This window comes from Monodon monoceros, unplaced genomic scaffold, assembly GCF_005190385.1.
Source record: "Monodon monoceros isolate NGI ecotype Baffin Bay Population unplaced genomic scaffold, NGI_Narwhal_1 Super_Scaffold_22, whole genome shotgun sequence".
Classification (NCBI taxonomy): Eukaryota; Metazoa; Chordata; class Mammalia; order Artiodactyla; family Monodontidae; genus Monodon; species Monodon monoceros.
The window spans coordinates 123,558,123-123,575,507 of record NW_021703779.1 but is presented as its reverse complement, the minus strand read 5'-3'; the positions used below and the strand labels follow the sequence as shown (position 1 = coordinate 123,575,507).

The 17,385-nt window shown below is 46.6% G+C and overlaps 1 protein-coding gene across 1 annotated transcript in view; it reads right to left on the bottom strand.

Annotated features, from left to right (window-relative positions):
• Window positions 1-5,267: 5,267 nt before the first annotated feature.
• AFF2 (AF4/FMR2 family member 2) overlaps window positions 5,268-17,385 on the bottom strand; it is a 499,888-nt gene continuing 487,770 nt past the window's right edge. Inside the window, exons 17-19 of the mRNA XM_029240247.1 lie at window positions 15,893-15,945; window positions 9,868-10,058; window positions 5,268-5,506 (exon numbers count right to left, since the gene is read on the bottom strand). Of these exons, the coding sequence (XP_029096080.1) occupies window positions 5,385-5,506; window positions 9,868-10,058; window positions 15,893-15,945 (366 nt within the window). The 3' untranslated portion in view covers window positions 5,268-5,384. The remainder of the gene's footprint in view (window positions 5,507-9,867; window positions 10,059-15,892; window positions 15,946-17,385) is intronic.

Sequence of the window (17,385 nt, the reverse complement as noted above, 5' to 3'; positions counted from 1 at the left end):
ACACCATTGTAAAGCAATTATACTCCAATAAAGATGTAAAAAACAAACAAACAAAACAAAAACCTATCTACATTTCCCAGAGGATTGACTCATACTTGAAAATGATGTAATAGTTTGTCATTAAAGTGTGTGTGTGTGTGTGTGTGTCCACAGAAAATAACTGTGAAATCCGAGCCCTCTTTGACTGGCTGCAATCAGTACTGTGTGCTCCCAACTTTGCGTACATCTCTTCCCAACTCTGTGTTCAGTGACATCCTAGTAGCTGGAAATTAGCCATGGCGGGAGCAGTTACACCATGGAGACTGGCAAATGCTACAAATCAAGTGCTTTCTGTTCTCAGAGAGCTTGTTAAACGTTTTAGCAGTAGACCAGCGGTAGCATGCCGGGCAGATCAAAGGAGAAGCTAGCTCTGTATCTGGGCAACATGGCACCAACCCAGTCTCTTTGGGGGTTTCCCCAAGGCTGCTTCCTGCCCAGGGGCTCCTCTTCCACTGATGTCACCAAGTACCGCAGAACCTCAGAAGGGCATGTGCTTCTGGGGTGCATTTTGGCTAGCCTTCCGCGCCCCGCTGGGCTCTAGGCTCTGAGACGTTTCCCCTATTTGGTAGCTACGAGAGCGACGCAGGCCAAAACCAAACAGGTAAAGTGCCTGCAACTCCGATTAAGGTCCTGATCTGGCAGCCGGCTTCGTGCTGCAGAGGCTGGAGAGTAATGATTCCCTCGGTAGGAACAGGCTAGCCGCAGCTGCAAGCATCCATGGGGGCATTCTTTCTTCAGGAGGGTTCCCAGCTGGTCTGCATGCGGCAGCTCACCAGCAAGCGCTGGTGGGCCCTGGGGGTGCTCCCCACAGCATCCTGCCAGGGGCCTGGTAGCAGGCTTCCTGGGTCTCCCCCTTCCCTCCGCAGAGTCTGGTATGAATCAAAGAGCCAACAAAATTGAGGTCACTGGCAAAAGAGTTTGAAATTTTGAATGATTTTTATTAAACACCATTAGTCTACACTGCACAGTTAATGAAACAGCAAAGCTCCAATCTCTTAGAAGAACGATGATTGACCATGGATCGGAAGAGCAGTTCCGTGTCCCCTAAACCCATTGTGAGCCTGATGAAGGAGTTATTACCATCTCAGGTCAGAAGCAGAAAGGGGCGAGAACTGCAGCCTGGACTGGAAGGGCTTCCCTACCCGCTACCCCCGGCCCCACCCGCCTCGGCCCTCCCCACAATGCAATTTGCTTTGAGTTGATGGATTACAGAGGGAAACGTGATGCTCTCGGGAAAGGGGGTTTCTAGACTTGTGAGGAGGGGAACGGAAAGGGAACTCATACTTTTTCTTTCCCCGAAAATATCAGATGGTAGGATTAATGTCTGAGACCAGCCTATCCGGTTAGCCTCCTGCCAGGGTCACTCACTGCTGATCATCAATACACAGATGCCAGTTCTGTCGCTGGAGTTTGCAAACACTGAAGAGCAAATGAATCAGAGTTCCATTATGAGAATAAGGCTGTGCAAGTGGGAATGAGAACAACAACAACGACAACGACAACGACAACCAAGAAGAATTTAGTCCGCCAGTCGCATAATAGAGCAAGCGACAACGGGCGCCATATTTGTTCCCCACAGAACTGAATTTGGGGGCACGGAATCGACCCATCCATTCAATGTTGTGTAGCTCTAGTGTCTCGCCACACATTTTCTCCATGGGGAGAGTGATGCCTCTCTAAGCAAGCAGTTCATTGCCTTACTGAGTAGTCCTACCCAGTGATCCAGTTTGCTGTCTCCCACCTGCCACTCACGCAGGCGAAATTTTATCATGTCTGTTGAGAAGTACGTGAGGGCTCCTCCCTCACAGCTAAATCAATTCTGCCTTCAGAAATGCTTTCCAACTTCATTTTCCAACTTCAGCCTCCGGGATGCGAATTTGAATAAAACACAATCCAAATTAGATAGCTCTGGGAAAGATACCGAGAGGACAAGTATCTTCCCGCTGAAGACCCAATCCAATGCAATCTAGCAAGGTGATGTCCAAAGGAAAACCCACCATTTGGAAACTCAACAAAACACATTTTAGCCAATGGTTTTGAATCAAGCAACTTGGTTATTGATTGGAGATTTGAATCGTTTGATGTCATTACGTGGAAAAAAGGCATCCCAATCTCAGGTCTTTGAAAAGTTATCAGCAGCTAATCTGCTTTTCCAATTCTGTCATCCAAATAGAAAACTACTAGTATTTTCCCAATGACATTATTAAGTCATTAACAGTCTACAGGCTGGCTAACAACATGCTCATGGCTAAATTCTACCCCGAGGACCACACTAGTATACTCTTTTCAAATTAATCCTACCTACCAAACTCAGACAGTAATATGACAAAACCACTAAAAAATCCAAGGTTAATTAAAATACAAAGCCAAGCCAACATCATAACACAAACTTGTCAAACTCTCTGTGGTTGGAGCTTGGGTGACAAGTGAAGGCATAGTGGTGGCCCTACGGGGGTCCCGTTTGCAGGGCTGAGATCCTTCTGTGTACTTGCTCGCTCAGGTGGACCTGCCCGTTTCTCTGCCCATTACCCTAACTCCATGTGCTTATTGTGAGATGCGTCTCACCAAGCCTCCATCAAAGTCTCGAGGCAGGATCTCTCACCGCCATCCACGTGTCTTGTATCCCTCCCACAAACTGGTGATACACCGAAGAGATTTACTTGACAAAATCCCTCAATCCCTGAAATAGCTGCGCACCTACGACACACAACACCACTTACAGTGTGGCGAACAGAGTGCCTAGAAAACAGCAGCAATCCTTAATCAGGAAACCGAAAGGCGCCCCACCTCCAGGGAGAGGAAGGTAATTCATCCTCCATGCTTAATCGGTTTCTAAGCTGCTTTACAAATGGGTCGCTGCTAAACCATCAGGTGGTGATCCTGAGCTCGCCTGTCAGATTTGGTCATTGTGCCACTGAGTTGGCACACACTTTACATTTAGCCACCGGAGGTGACACATCAGGCAGCAAGCAGGATGCTCTGCTGCTTCCGTGCTGTGTGCCATGTAGATATGATGACGCACTGAAACCAGAGCTACGAGTCTTTCATTCATGAGGCAATATGCTAGTTTCCCCGGGAAACTGCCCCTAGCATTCTAATGTCTACTTTCCAGAGGTTGAATTTCAAGAAGAATCTACTCCTAAATCCATGATGGTCTAGGATCGTGGTCTAGGTTGAACTTGCAAGGCAAGCCAGCGGGCTTCATCATATAGTCATAGTCAGGCGCTCTACCTGATAAGCCGTGGAAAACACACAGAGACCTTGAGTCACTGCAGAGCCATCAGCTTCATTTGTATAGATGACACCCACCTTGGGTGTCCGGAGTCGTTCATAGGATCATTTTCCTCATTTAAGAGGCTCAGAAAAGATTCTCTCGGGTTTCATTGGTCTGTGTGTGTGTCTGCGTGTGTGAGGGTTGATGCTGAGACTGCCAACGTCCAGCTCAACCGTACTGGGAGCATGAAAAGTGCTGGTTCAGCTGCTGGGACACTCCCAGCTGTCAACTTTTCACAACGTGGCCTCAGCCATTGGAGGACAACTTCCACGGCCCTTATGATACAACAAAGGGCCTTCAACTCAAAGATGACCAGAGCGGAGCTCAAGTCTGGCTCTTTTGCAACTGGGGACACAGCTAACCTTGACAATGAGAGTGCGACGAGTGATCCCTTGCCGTTCTTATCACAGGCTTGCGTGACTTGCTTTCAAAATCATACAAGTTTGCATCTTCCATGTGTGTGTATATCTATTATTTATCTGGTCATAACTCAGTGAAGAGAATCCAATAACTCAGCAGACGAAGGGCTATGTGGAATTAGATACCGGCAGGTAATTACAAGGAACTAACGTATGGATAGTTTTTACTACGTGTGGGGAATTCTTCTAGTGAGCTGGAACACCAAAGATGATATTTACATTGTGATGTTTAGGGACATAAAATGAACGCAGAAATATCTCCAAATCAAGGGAACTGTTCCCAATGTTCAGGGCTCTGTCAAAAGCACCCTAGGGTGAAGCATGAGCCCGAGACTCATTTTTTTTGTTAAAAGATTAGCTACTACTTAGAGAGTTTGAAGTTTTCTTCGGGATTTTCATGGAAATGATTCAAGCTAATATAGACTTGAATAAAATCAGTGATTGTATTTCCGTCAAAAGCTAATGAGCACCCCCCCCCCAAAAAAAGAAAGAGAAGAAAAAGGAAAAGAAAGGTGGAAGAAAACAGAAAGAAGTGAAACAGAAACCCTGTAAAATAGAAAATGGGGATAATACTTGGGGAAGTCCAGATTTTAAAGCCACTAGGAAGCAAACTGTATATGATTACTTCTAGGTAGTGATAACTTGACTTTTGTTTCCAGAGATCTGAGCAAAGCCCAATAAAAAAAAGAAGTCCTGCCAGTTGTAGACCCCGCCAACCAACTGCAAAAGAGGCAGAGGTGTGCATTCCCTGGACGGTTTCCAGACCCCTCCCGTCTCTCATCTCTAAAACTGGAGTGTAGCGTTTTTTGGCTACTAGGGCGTGCACTGACTGAACTGCCCTCCAAAGGAGAGCTTTACACAAAGAGAATGCTGGGTGAGGATTTACGCTTCAAATCATGGAGTTCAAAAATATTTATGCCAGCTGACGCCTTAACGTTGTCGACATCAATCCTGCCACTCCTTCTCATCCTTGACGTTTTTCAAATTAGGGAATCAGGAAAGGGATACTAACTAAAAAGTCCTCTGGCTGCATTTCAGAGTGGCATTGCCGTGCTCATTAATTTTCTTAAATTTGACTTTCTGATGTTGCTACAACATCTAACCAGTGGGTTTCGACAATGAAAATTCTCATCTGAAAACTGAGTCTGTGGGAACCACAAAAGTTTAACAAAGGATTCTGAAATATGTTCTTGTCTGGACAGAAGAGTGCAGTTTGGGGAATGGCTATTGCTGAAAATTTGAATCTTTGCAGGTCCTCTGTGTCTGCGTTCATATATAGACACACACACACACACACACACACACACACACATATATATATATGTCTATATATGACATTCCGTTTCACTTCTCAGGAACCTGTTCTCCCAATTGCTTTCCATTCTTTGTTGTGGGTAGTGTGGACTTAAAACAATACTGTAGGGACTGTGTCATTCCATCAAGCACAAAAGGATGGTGGGATCTGTGAAATGCATATAAAATACTGAAAAATGACTAAGTGATAAAAGATACACTGCTCAAGGTGTAGTGTCCACTTACAATGACTTCTGTTTTTCACAGATATCAAAAGAAGCATAAAAACAAACATAATCAAAGAGAATTTTCCCAAATGAGTGGAGTTCCACCAGTGCTGGAGATGGGGGCACACCCCACTACAACAAATGGGCGTCGATGCGCAGCCAACACAGTCCCTGGCGAACGTAGCGGACGAGATTGGTCATGCTGCTGTGCTGGGTCAGGGGCCCCATCAACGTGTCCAGATCGCCAAAGAATTCTGAAAATCAGAGCAGACCTCGGTCAGGCCTTTGAACGATAGCAGGACCACAACCACGCGGGCGTTGGACAAGTTATCCGTTGTTCATTCATTCATTCTTTCGACACAAGTGTCCAGAGTACCTACTAGGTGACCCACACTCCATATGGATATCAAGCTCTACTATTTTAATCTTTTGTTAGCGCCCCAAGCTCCACAGCATAAATCAAGTCTGTGTTACTGTGGTTAAGAAAACACAAATTCATTCAAATCTGTTAATTCATAGTAAGGTTTTTCAAATCACCATATATTTTCTCAGACGACAGATTCTAAAAGTACATGACAATCCTGTGGAGGTTTGTGAGACACACACACATATCACAGTATGCATATATTACCTATAAAATATATTTGTCTATATATTTATATATGTTTATAGAAACATATATTTATGTATTGAAAATATACACATAAAATTACGTATCTAAAATAAAATGTATCTCAATGTGTTTTATATAAAATATGGAATTTATATTTTTATATATTATAAATTTATAGTTAGAAAGGGGTCTTTATACACAAAATGGTAGGGAGCCATGGTCTATATGATACCAAGCTGTTTTTCATTCTATGCGTTACGGAATTGAAAATATTCTCTTTTCCTCTTGTCTAAACGAACTGAGTATCGATGTTTCTTGCCTTGACGTAGATACAGCGGGTGAGCCTAGACAGCCATTAGCGCCATCGGCCTCTAAGGCCAGATAAATGTCTAGGAGGCATCTGATTTGGTGAGTCTTACTCCTTTAGGGAAGGAAAATGACCTGTAAGGATCTGTCGCACAGCACTTCCCCCTGCCCCCCGGCACACGGATGGTAAGACTGCCTGGCCGATCCCCCTCCAGCTGACTCGGGGAAGGAATGGCACCGAGGCCTTACTTCTCAGCAGTGGGACCAGAGTCTTAGACTGTCTGCTTTGGGGCGGGGTGGGAGGTCTGTGGGAAAAACTCTATGATGCCTAGAAAGCAGCTAGGCTTCCCCTTTGCACGTCTGTCTGGCACCGCGTTGATCTCGGTGAGAAGGAAACTCTTGGGCGTCCTGTTCCCTCAGCCACGAGGAAATCACTCGTGCTGGCTCGGTGGCGGGGAGGAGGCTGGAGACTACCTTCAAGTGGTTGAGATGCTCTCCTGCCTTCTTGGAAAGCAATTTCCACGCGTGGGTTATGTGTGCTTGATTGCCCAGCAGATGGTATTTCACTAAACAATGCATTGATTCTTCACGTTGTGTAGAACATATGGGCTCCTTCTCCGCGTATCAGCTTCATTTGATTACGTGATACTTTTTAACCTGTACTATGCAATAAAAGTAATTTCTGCTGATAAGGGAGTAAATTACTTTGGGCATTGAAAATACTCTCTTCCGTAATACAATATTAAGGGAGATGTTAAAGGACCCAGCTGTTGTCGAGTGAACGTGAGTGGGATGTCCCCTGGATATTCTGTATAAAGTCTGCGGTGGCATTCTTTTTTTTTTTGTTTGTTTTTGCGGTACGCGGGCCTCTCACTGCTGTGGCCTCTCCCGTTGCGGAGCACAGGCTCCGGACGCGCAGGCTCAGCGGCCATGGCTCACGGGCCCAGCCGCTCCGCGGCACGTGGGGTCTTCCCGGACCGGGGCACGAACCCGTGTCCCCTGCATCGGCAGGCGGACTCTCAACCACTGCGCCACCAGGGAAGCCCCTGCGGTGGCACTCTTCATTGGGTACCCAGGTCACCATTTTAATAAGTGTTTCAAGTCAGCAGCTGGGAAGGTAAGGAACCGGGCTTCTAGAATAAAGGCCAGAGGGCAGAATCAGCCCTATTGGCCCATTTGAGCACCAGAATGTTCTGCAATGAGCCATCTGCAGCTGTACAGGTGGGCAGACATGGGGCAGGGGTGGAGACCTTCCACTGGGACAGCCAACCTCCGCCACCTCCATCGCATGATTGGGTGGAAAAAGGTGCAGGCACGTGGTGGTCTCCAGTGGGAGGCAGAGTACCAATCAAAAGGGAAGTGCTTCAGTTTCCCCATGTCTATGTAGACAAGACAGATGTGGGAAGAAACCCCCACTTCAAGCAGTTCAGAAATGACAAAGTGTGTGAAACTCAGGGCCGTAAACAGAAGATTCCAAACTAGGTCCTCTCCCCGGCCCCTGGTACAGCCCTAGGACCACACCAGCGGGATGCAGCATCTTTCTGCTGGTAGACTGACAGAGTCATTTTGATTCAATATTAGTCAGGGAATTGAACAACTCCTTGACACACTGTGCTAAGGCCAAGATGAGCACCATCTGAGTCCAACATCAGCCCAGCCGCTACATTGCTCCTGGAAAGTTCTGTGGTTAATTTAGAAGGAATTACTTTAACAGATTTTGAAAATAGATGCAATTATGAAGGAAATCCATAAATACTGAACAGCTCTCCAGTTACCAATACAAAATAAGACAGAGAAGAGTGGAGGCCGACAAGCTAGGCAAGACTTAAGATGCTTTATGCCTTCCTGAGCAATTCTAGAACCCCTGGATTGGCCTGGTTGTCTGGGTTAGTTGTCTTTGGATTTCCAGAAGCCTAGGGAAGTGGACGAGTTAAGAACTGCCCATTACTCAGATAACTGAGGACAGGAGCTCACTGAAGGTCTCCAAGGACCCGTTGTTAATCTCGCCCTCTAGATGGGCAGTGCATCCTATAGGATAAAAGTTCACACTCTGAAACCAGACATTTCTCGATTCAATTTCTGCTTCCAATATGATGAGCTGTGATATCATGGGTGAATTTCTGCATCTCACTGAGCCTCGGTTTCTACAGCTAGGAAATGGGGCTAAATGACACAACAAATGATAAAACAAATAGTACAGAACCTGGCGTATAGAAATGACCGCATGAACACACAGAACCAACACATGCAAATAGCCCTAGGAGTCAGTGCAAGTTTAGAGCTGGGTCAAGGGGTCGGAGTCCCAAATTATGGAATATGCTTTGATAGCCACAGACTCTTTCAATTATATAGCTATGTCATCACATGGAGTAAGGAAAGAGAAAGAAATCTTTGTAGGATTTCTACCTCGCACTTGATATTTTATGCTAGGTGATTTACACATCTTATTTTATTCCACCCATGTCTACCATCCTTCTGGGTAGTTTCATCACCATCCTATTATATCCATTCTAGAGATGGAAGCTAGGGAGTAGCTCACAGATTTCAGTAACTTGCCTGAGGTCACCCAGCCAGTGCCTGACAGGATTCAAGCTTAAATGGTTAGGCTTCAAAATCTGCACCCTTCCTAGTTCCGTGGGACAGTTTCCCCGCCCGCTTAGTGATGCCGCAATAGAGATGCAGCCAGGAGGAGGGGCCGGTAACCCACGGGAACGTCCCTCTGCATCTAGGTAGCCTGCAGCCCCAGCCTGATTCCAAGAAAGTCCTGTCACTGTCTGGGACCCAAGCCCACCCCATGCAACTTATACCATACCATGTCCCAGCAGGAGCCACCAGCCTGCGAGATGCTAATTCTTGCCTGTACCTAGCCAGATGTTTCTACTGCTCTAAACCACAGGTCACCTCTTTGCAGTCTGATTCAGAAAGACCCACATCTGTCCTCACTTAGACTAGAGTGGGTCTGTCGCTGACTGCTGGGCCAGAATCACCGAAGTCAACTGAATGGCCAGGGCAAAAGTACGGTTTCTTTGAACTTCCCATCTTCATTAGGATAGGCGGCTTTGGGGCGAACCTGTGTGACAGCTAGGGTCACAGATGGCAGCATGAGTGGCTGAGGACCACTGACTCACCCTCTGGTGAAGCAGGGTTCTCCTCACATTTGTTTTGTAGCCAACCTCATGTGTTCCCATGAACAGGGCTCTGATCCTTCATCCCAGGTGTCAGTGGGTGAAAAACACTAGCTGAGCCTTGGCCCTGGCTTCTGACTGCAAAGCCACATTGTCATGTACTCACTGGAGCTGACGATTAAAACGAAGGTAAAAGGCCTCGGTTCAACCTCACCTCTCCAAAAAAAAAAAGCCAAGTGCCTTAATCCCAATTAATTTGCAAATCATTCTTTTCTCCTTTGCTCTGTTTCTCTGTATTGATCCTTACCATTGAGTGAAAATGCGAAACAGACATTTGCCAACACATCATAGTTCAAGTTACTTTAAACTTTAAAGGAGAACTCAATCCTAGGCCTTTTTCACTCTCTCAGCAAAAACTGGTCACCACGTCAGCCCTGAGCTAACCCCCTCTTCCCTCATGTAGCCCTGGAAATCAGACAGAAAGAGAAGGCCACCATGGAAAACTCAAGCCATTGAAAGCGAGTTGACTCCACCATGGCCCGTGAGCAATGGGTCGAGCAGAGCAGCATACCTTTATTCTCTCTTGTCAGTTTGTCGGCCATGTCCCAGTGTTCGTAGCCCCGTAACACGTTGCTAGTGATGTTGACGTGGCTGGCGGCCATGTGGTGAATGCGCTGGGGGATGGTGACCGGGCCGTTGTTACAGTTCCCCATTGCGTTGATGGGAGACACGCTGTTGAGAGACACTGGGGATGGAGTGTTTCTGGGGGATGGGAAGAGACAGGCTTTGTTAGGTTGCTTGGGAAGAGTGGCAGCGGCGTTCTAGGCCTCCCCCATCACACTGGGACCTCATGAGGACGTGATTTGCCACAGTGAGTTTTAGCATGGTGAACATATATGAAGCTTGCTCTTGCAGCCCACCGACTCCTCTCAGAGGACATCCTATAGCTTTTGCCAGCACAGTAGCTTTCTCCAGAGGCCCCAGCGTAGAGAGAACTTATTATCACCCTGTTCCTGCCTCATTAGACCAACCCACACGGGGCCACAGGGCCAGGCTGTAGGACGAGCCATCCTTATCCTTTTCTAACTTTAAACCCTGAAGTCTGACTGCCTTTGGGAACCACTGATGACTCCACGCACGTCGCTACTTTGTTTTAAAATACCACACAGAGGGCTGGGTGAATCTTCCTCTGGCATTAATTCTACCCACAAATGTAGCTCTTACTTTGAATACATCTAACAAGTCTTCTGATGTTCCAGAGAAAGCATCAGCTCAGAGCTATGATGATTTCTCTACCTGCTGCCAGAATGGATATTGGCACTTAGAAAAGACTTGATGTGCAATACTGGTCTCTTATCAAAGTGTTTTGTGGAAACCACGGTGACAGTTTGCTCCAAATACAGTTGCCACCATAAGCAAAGTGCAATCCTGAAAAGCCCCCCAAGGAGCAATACTAAGGAAGCTGGAACAAGTAAGATTATGAATATCTCTTTAGGATTCTTCAAGACGTGGCTACAGGATGGCTGTTAATCGCTGGCAGTTCACCTGCACACTGGGTTATAAAGAGAAGTTTGGGGAGTTCCTACTTTGGGCAGTACCAATGTTCGGGGGTAGATTTTTGTTTAATCCTTTAATGCCAGCAACAAGAAGTCGCCGGCTGGCTGCACGTCGCATGGAGGGTCAGGGACAGTCCCAAAGGCTGGGTGGCTGCAAGACCTATACACCCCCCCCCAGCCCCCCGTCCTCGTTCAGCCAGCCTTCGAATGACTGCCCATCATGAGGCGCCCTTCTCACACTCCCTCCCCTGTGTCAGCCACCTGTTGGCAACTACCTTTGCAGGGTGGCTGTATTTCTCAGAGCCAATCCCTGCTCCTAGAACAGATGCGCACCCTGACAGGCTGCATACACAGAGGATTTGGGGGAACGGCAGTCACCACGTACCAAAGTGCCAAAGCGGGGCTGACTCGGTCTGGGAGCAACTCAACGGATGCACTCGCATGAGACTCACACAGGCGGTGCCTACAGCCACGGGAGGGCATTGGTCCATTTCCGCAAACAGAGTATGTCTTCCGGTATGTTCTGGCATGAGGGGGAAAGTGGATCCTCTGTGCAAGTGCTCTGCGCTTGTGTGATGGAAGAGGGTGTGAAGGTTTTCCTGCTCTGTTTATAATTTCTGAGATGTTTGATACTTCTTGATGGAAAGATTTACTTTCAAGGCGGGGTGTGGTCAGGGGAATGGTTAAACTCAGGGACCTGGGCACAGAAGTGTTAGCAAAAAAGCAGTGAATGCTAGATTTTTTTGTCATGGCAGGTTGCAAATGCTATTTTCTAGTCTTTTCCCACCCAGTGGTGGTCATTAACCCGTAAATGTCAATTTACGGCCAGAAAGGAAAACGTCCTCATTTGTAATCTCTAGAGAAGATTGCAAAGGTGTCAGTGTCACAAATGTTGAGAGGGGGACCGTGGGGTGCTGGGAAAGTTCCGGAATCCCAGGGACCGGGACTCTAGCCTGGCCCTGCCTTATGTACAATTGCCGTGTGCTCCCGAGACCCCTCCCCTCGCTGGACCTTCCCTGGCCTGCAAGAAAAGGCTGGATTCAGTGATTTCCAATCATGTCCAGAAGTCATAAGGGGAAACAAATCGCCTCGTTTATCTCCTACATCCTGAAACGGCCTTTTCAGTTTATAACGTTGAAGAGCTATTGAGGGGCTTTCTTTCCCTTCCACTCGGCACTTTCTTTTAAATAATCAGCGGTGGAGGCGGGGGGAGAGCGAGGGCATGTGTTCGGTTTTGGTCACGACGGACCTGACACGAGGCTCTGTGAGCTGACCTTGCGCGCAGCACGGCTGCATACCCTGCACACTGCATCAGATGCGTGAAATCCACAAATCAAAACCTGCCTAGGACACTGCCTCTGGCTGAAAGAGGGCTGTTGCCGCGCTCATCTTGGTGTGCCTCCAACTCCAGCTTGGCTCTCCCCACAGCTTGGGCTTCGTCGTTCAGTTCTCCCTCTGTGGATCTGCTTCAGATCTGGTGCTTTTCTTCACACGTCCCCGTTGGAGGTGGTGGCGAGCCCTGCGCGTGGAATGCACTCCCCCCAGGGATCTGCATGGCTCGCCCTCCCATCATCCTTCCCTAATGTCCCTATTCAGGATCTTCCTCCCCCATGCCAAGCAGCCCTTTCTATCCCCCCTCCTTGTTTCGCCTTCCTCTATGACATTTATTATCTAGCACATGCACTCTTTTTGTACGGTCTTTCTCTTCCAAAAGAATGTGACCTTGAGGAGGTCCTTGTCTATTTTATCCAGCGTCATTCCCAGCATCTAGAACAGTGCCTGGTGCACATACTATGTACTTAATACCAGTTAGATAAATGAATGGATTACCTTCCAGCCCTCCCTCTGTTATTATGTAGTATCCACTACACATGAGGTGCTCTGGGGAGGGAAGACGAACAAGCGCACAGCAGCACATGGAGAGGGTATATGTTTGTAAAGTGCCTGGCAGAGTGTCTCATACACAGCAGGCATATGCAATAAATATCTGGTGAATAAAAGAGTGAACAGCCCCTTATTGAAACGAGCAAATAGTCTAATGGGGAGGGAAATCCATTAAATTCTGGCAATCTAGGCTAAGTGCCAAAAGTGAAGTGCACACCAAGAGCTGTGGGAGTTCTAGGGGCGAGATCACTTATGTTTTGCAACTCAAAAAGGTAACAATGACAACAAAACATGGCAGTGGTAGTAGCCAGTATTTGTTAAAGTTGCTGTGCACCAAGCACAGTGCTCTGGGCTTCACCGATATTATCTCTAAGCCTTGTGACAACTCTGTGGGTGAGTTTCTGCCACCACTGTTTCACAGATGGCAAAAGGGCTCAGAGAAATTCAGCTCCTTTTTGAGGGTCACGTAGCAAATCGGTCGAAGGGCCAGGATTTGAAAGCAGGTCTGTTTTCCTCCAAAGTCCACTCTCCTTCCATTCCATCAAGTTACCTCAAAGTCCTACACTCCCTCTGCTAAAGGATTCACCGGACCTGGGTGTTCATCTTGACCCTCACCCTTGAGTCCACATTGGCTTGTTTCTACCACTGTCCCCAAGCTCATGCCACGTTCACGCAGGCACAGCCCTCCCTAATCTTGCGGAGAAGTTTTGCTTGATGGGAATGTTCCCTCCAGTGACCACCAAACTCCTCACATCTTTTTATTGGCCAATGTCCCAAACATGTGGAGATATCTCTTCTCTTCCAACGCTTTCAATATGGTACCCACGGCCACCTGTCTACTGAAAGAGTTCTTCAAAGGCCTCAGATGGCCGCGTTCTTTCCTCCTTCCATAGCCTTCCCAGCCTTCTTTCTTTTTATTCTCTCTGGGTGACATCTGAGACGGCTGCCCCACCCTTTTAGACCCTCTATAACATGGTTTCCATGACTCTCTGTGGAGGTCAAAAAAGCTGGTGCACCACCTGTTTCTGTATGGCCTGTGAGCTATGAATGGTGTGAAAAGATGGACATTTGCAATCAACTGGACGAGCGAGAATGCTACCTTTGAACCCGTGACGCAAAATGTTATTTTTTCAAACTTCCATTCCTCTCCTGAACAGACTCGTATTATAAAACTTGTACTTGACTGCTGTTATATTCTGAATTTCATCAGTAAGATGTTTGTGGAAACCTGTTTTCTCTTATATTCTCTTTACACATGACACCCTCGGTTTTGCCTCTGGGCCGGCAAAGCCCCAAATATGTACTATCTGGCCCTTTGCAGAAAAGGTTTGCCGACCCCTGCTCTATATCAAGCGGATTTTTCTTCTCCTTCTTCCAACTGCTTCTTCACGGCCAGGGTCAGGGAAGCTTGCTTCTGGAAGGCATCGTGAAAGGTCTGGTGCGGGGCCAGCTGTCATCATTCGCTGGAGGAAGCAGGCTATAGTGTTGCTGGGAGACAAAGAAGCCCTCCCTGACCACCCATGGAGGCCCGCGCTCTCTTTTTCTTGGGTGTCTGCAGAACTTTGTTCATACCTGTCATCCCCCTCCACTGGACTGCGTGCTTCTCGAGTGCAGGGAGCCCTTGGAATTCCGCTGCGTCCCAGGTCTCTTGTAGGGAAATGTACCCAAAGTGTTTGCTGAATGAATGGGCTGTAACCCCTGGGCGACCGTTTTGAGTTGCCTCATTCAAAAGCTCTCTGGACTACCAAAGGGAGTGTGCTTTCTTCAGACAGGAGCTGCTTTAAAAATCATTTCGGGAGGCTTTTCATGTGACTTCACAAGCTTACAATGTGTCTGAGTTCTTTCGTTGCAGAATTAAAAAAAATTTTTTTCCCAATGATCCTTTAATGGCTGCTTACCTGAATTTGCCCTTGCTTTACTCCGTGCTCAGAGAAAATAGCTTTCTCTGGGCCTTTCAACAGTTATTTTTATTTTCTGAGCTTCCAGAGAGAAGCGTTCTTTCACTTTTGTCCGTCAGTATAAGAGTGAGACCTAATTCAACAGTTTGAACGGTGCTTCCTTTCAATACAGTAATTGAGTTAACATGTACTTTTTAATGGATCTGTTCCCTCACTCTGAATGTTTTTATGATCTTAGAGTTCACAATCCCACTGCTTCGGGACTGTGCTTTAAACTATAAAGTGGCAAAGGAGACTATTTCACTGTTCAAGAAAGTGTTTTGATCAGAGACATAAGAATTTTGAAATGATGAAAAATGGGGAAACCCCCCCAGCTCTTTGTGAAGGTATACATCCACTGGTGGGAAGTGGGCTTGGGGTGGTGAGGGAGGTATTGGAATCACCGGAGAAACGGGTGCTCAAGCCAGTTAAGTGTGGGCATGTAGGCAGTTCAGGGCTGAGACAGAACTAGGATTCCAAGTCGCCCTCTGAAAAGGAACCTGTCTTCAGATGAGCCTCCGATGTCACTGGGTCCGGCCCTTTCATTGTAGAGAGAGGAAGGGGCTCTCTCAGTTTACCCCGGGAGCTAAGGACAGCTCCTGGCCCACGTCAGCTGGCTTCCCAGCTCCTGCCCTACTGCTGGAGGGCTGAGCTGCCCCGAGCAGATAGGGCTCTAAGGACGGCCGCAGAGTGGGTGAGTTCACTGAGCCTCAGACCGGCAGTAGCGTAGCTGCTTTTACATTTTAGGTCAGGGTATTTTAGTATTAATATAAAAATCATCATGAAGGTTCAGATAATTGGCTGACGAAGTGCCTTCACATTTTCAGCGCTATTATGCCTCTGGTTTTATTAAAGCACTTACCATATATCAATGAATATTTCATTGGTCTTTCATTACTGAGTGACTCATTGAAAAATCACTGCAGTGGAGGTAACTTTACCCTGCCTCCCCGAAATGGCACGGTGCTTGCCATCTCATTAACTGATACTTTTATGGCCGTCATTTGGCTTAAAGATCAAACAGTGAAAGAAATTTGGAGCCACATCATCTTAAACTTTTCTGTCCTGCTATTAGCTGAAACCTGACTAGAATTCTGCGTGCACCAAAATTACTGTAGATTCAGAACTGACCTTTCCACCTGGGGTTGTCAATACCCAATATTTGGGGTCTATTCGATCGCTGATTTTCATGAAAAAATAATTTTCAGAAGATACTTACTTTCCATTGCCTACCCATGGAGATGGTATCTGAGCGACTTTTGAAGCATTTTGCTGAAAGAGAGAAAGAGAGAGGGAAATGAGGACATCTATCTTGTGTTTTATTAATTCGGAAACAGATGGAAGTGTGATTTCGAGTACATTAATATTGATTGCAGCATTTCGGGATGCCTCCTGTTTCCTTACCAGAGCTGGAATGTATGTGCACGTCAGCACACCACGATGTGCACTCGATGAAAATAGCTGGTTGGAATAATTAGTGGGCTCCAATCAGGACCATGAAAGTCACTTGATGAAAGATCTTATATACTAAAAGGCCCAGTGAAATCAGACTCAGTTCTCCAAGAAGTGGTTTAATTATCCTCGTCTGAAATTTATGCTGCAAAACAAGCTCTTCAGAGTACAGACAAGCTTCACCTTTAGCTCCAGTTACAAACTTTTTCCCTGGGATGCAAGGTAGGATGTCATTTCTGAAATCCCAGGAACTCGCCAGGACCAAGCAGCATTCGTGTGTGTGTGTGTGTGTGTGTGTGTGTGTGTGTGTGTGTGAGAACCACCTTGATCTGCTATCATCACGTGCATAGCCTCATGGCTGATGGTTTTCCAGGGCTGCATTACAGTGGATCACTAAACAATCTTTCCCTCTGATGGGCTGGTTTAAAGAATGGGCCTCCTCGAAAAGGGAACCCCCCTGCACTGTTGGTGGGAATGTAAATTGGTGCAGCCACTATGGAAGACAGTATGGAGGTTCCTCAAAAAACTAAAAATAGAATTACCATGTGATCCAGCAATCCCACTACTGGGCATATACCCTGAGAAAACCATAATTCAAAAAGAGACATGGACCACCATGTTCATCACAATGCTATTTACAATATCGAAGATATGGAAGCAACCTGTGTCCATAAACAGATGAGTAGATAAAGAAGATGTGGTATATATATACAATGGAATATTATTCAGCCATAAAAAAGAACGAAATAATGCCATTTGCAGCAACATGGACGGACCTAGAGATGATCATACTGAGTGAAGTAAGTCAGAAAGAGAAAGACAAATACCATAGGATATCGCTTATATGTGGAATCTAAAATATGACACAAATGAACATATCTATGAAACAGAAACAGACTCACAGACACAGAGAGCAGATTTGTGGTTGCCAAGGGGGAGAGGGTGTGGGGGAGGGGTGGGTTGGGAGTTTGGGGTCAGCAGATGCAAACTAGTATGTATAGGATGGATAAACAACAAGGTCCTACTGTAGAGCGCAGGGAACTCTATTCAATATGCTGGGATAAACCACAATGGAAAAGAATACGAAAAAGAATGTATACAACTGAATCGCTTTGCTGTACGGCAGAAATTAACACAACGTTGTAAATCAACTAGACTTCAACCAAATACATTTTTTAAAAAAGAATGGGTCTCCTCTGCTGTAGTGGCGGTACACTTGTGGAGCACAGGAAAACCTGACACTCAGCACCGCCCCATGTG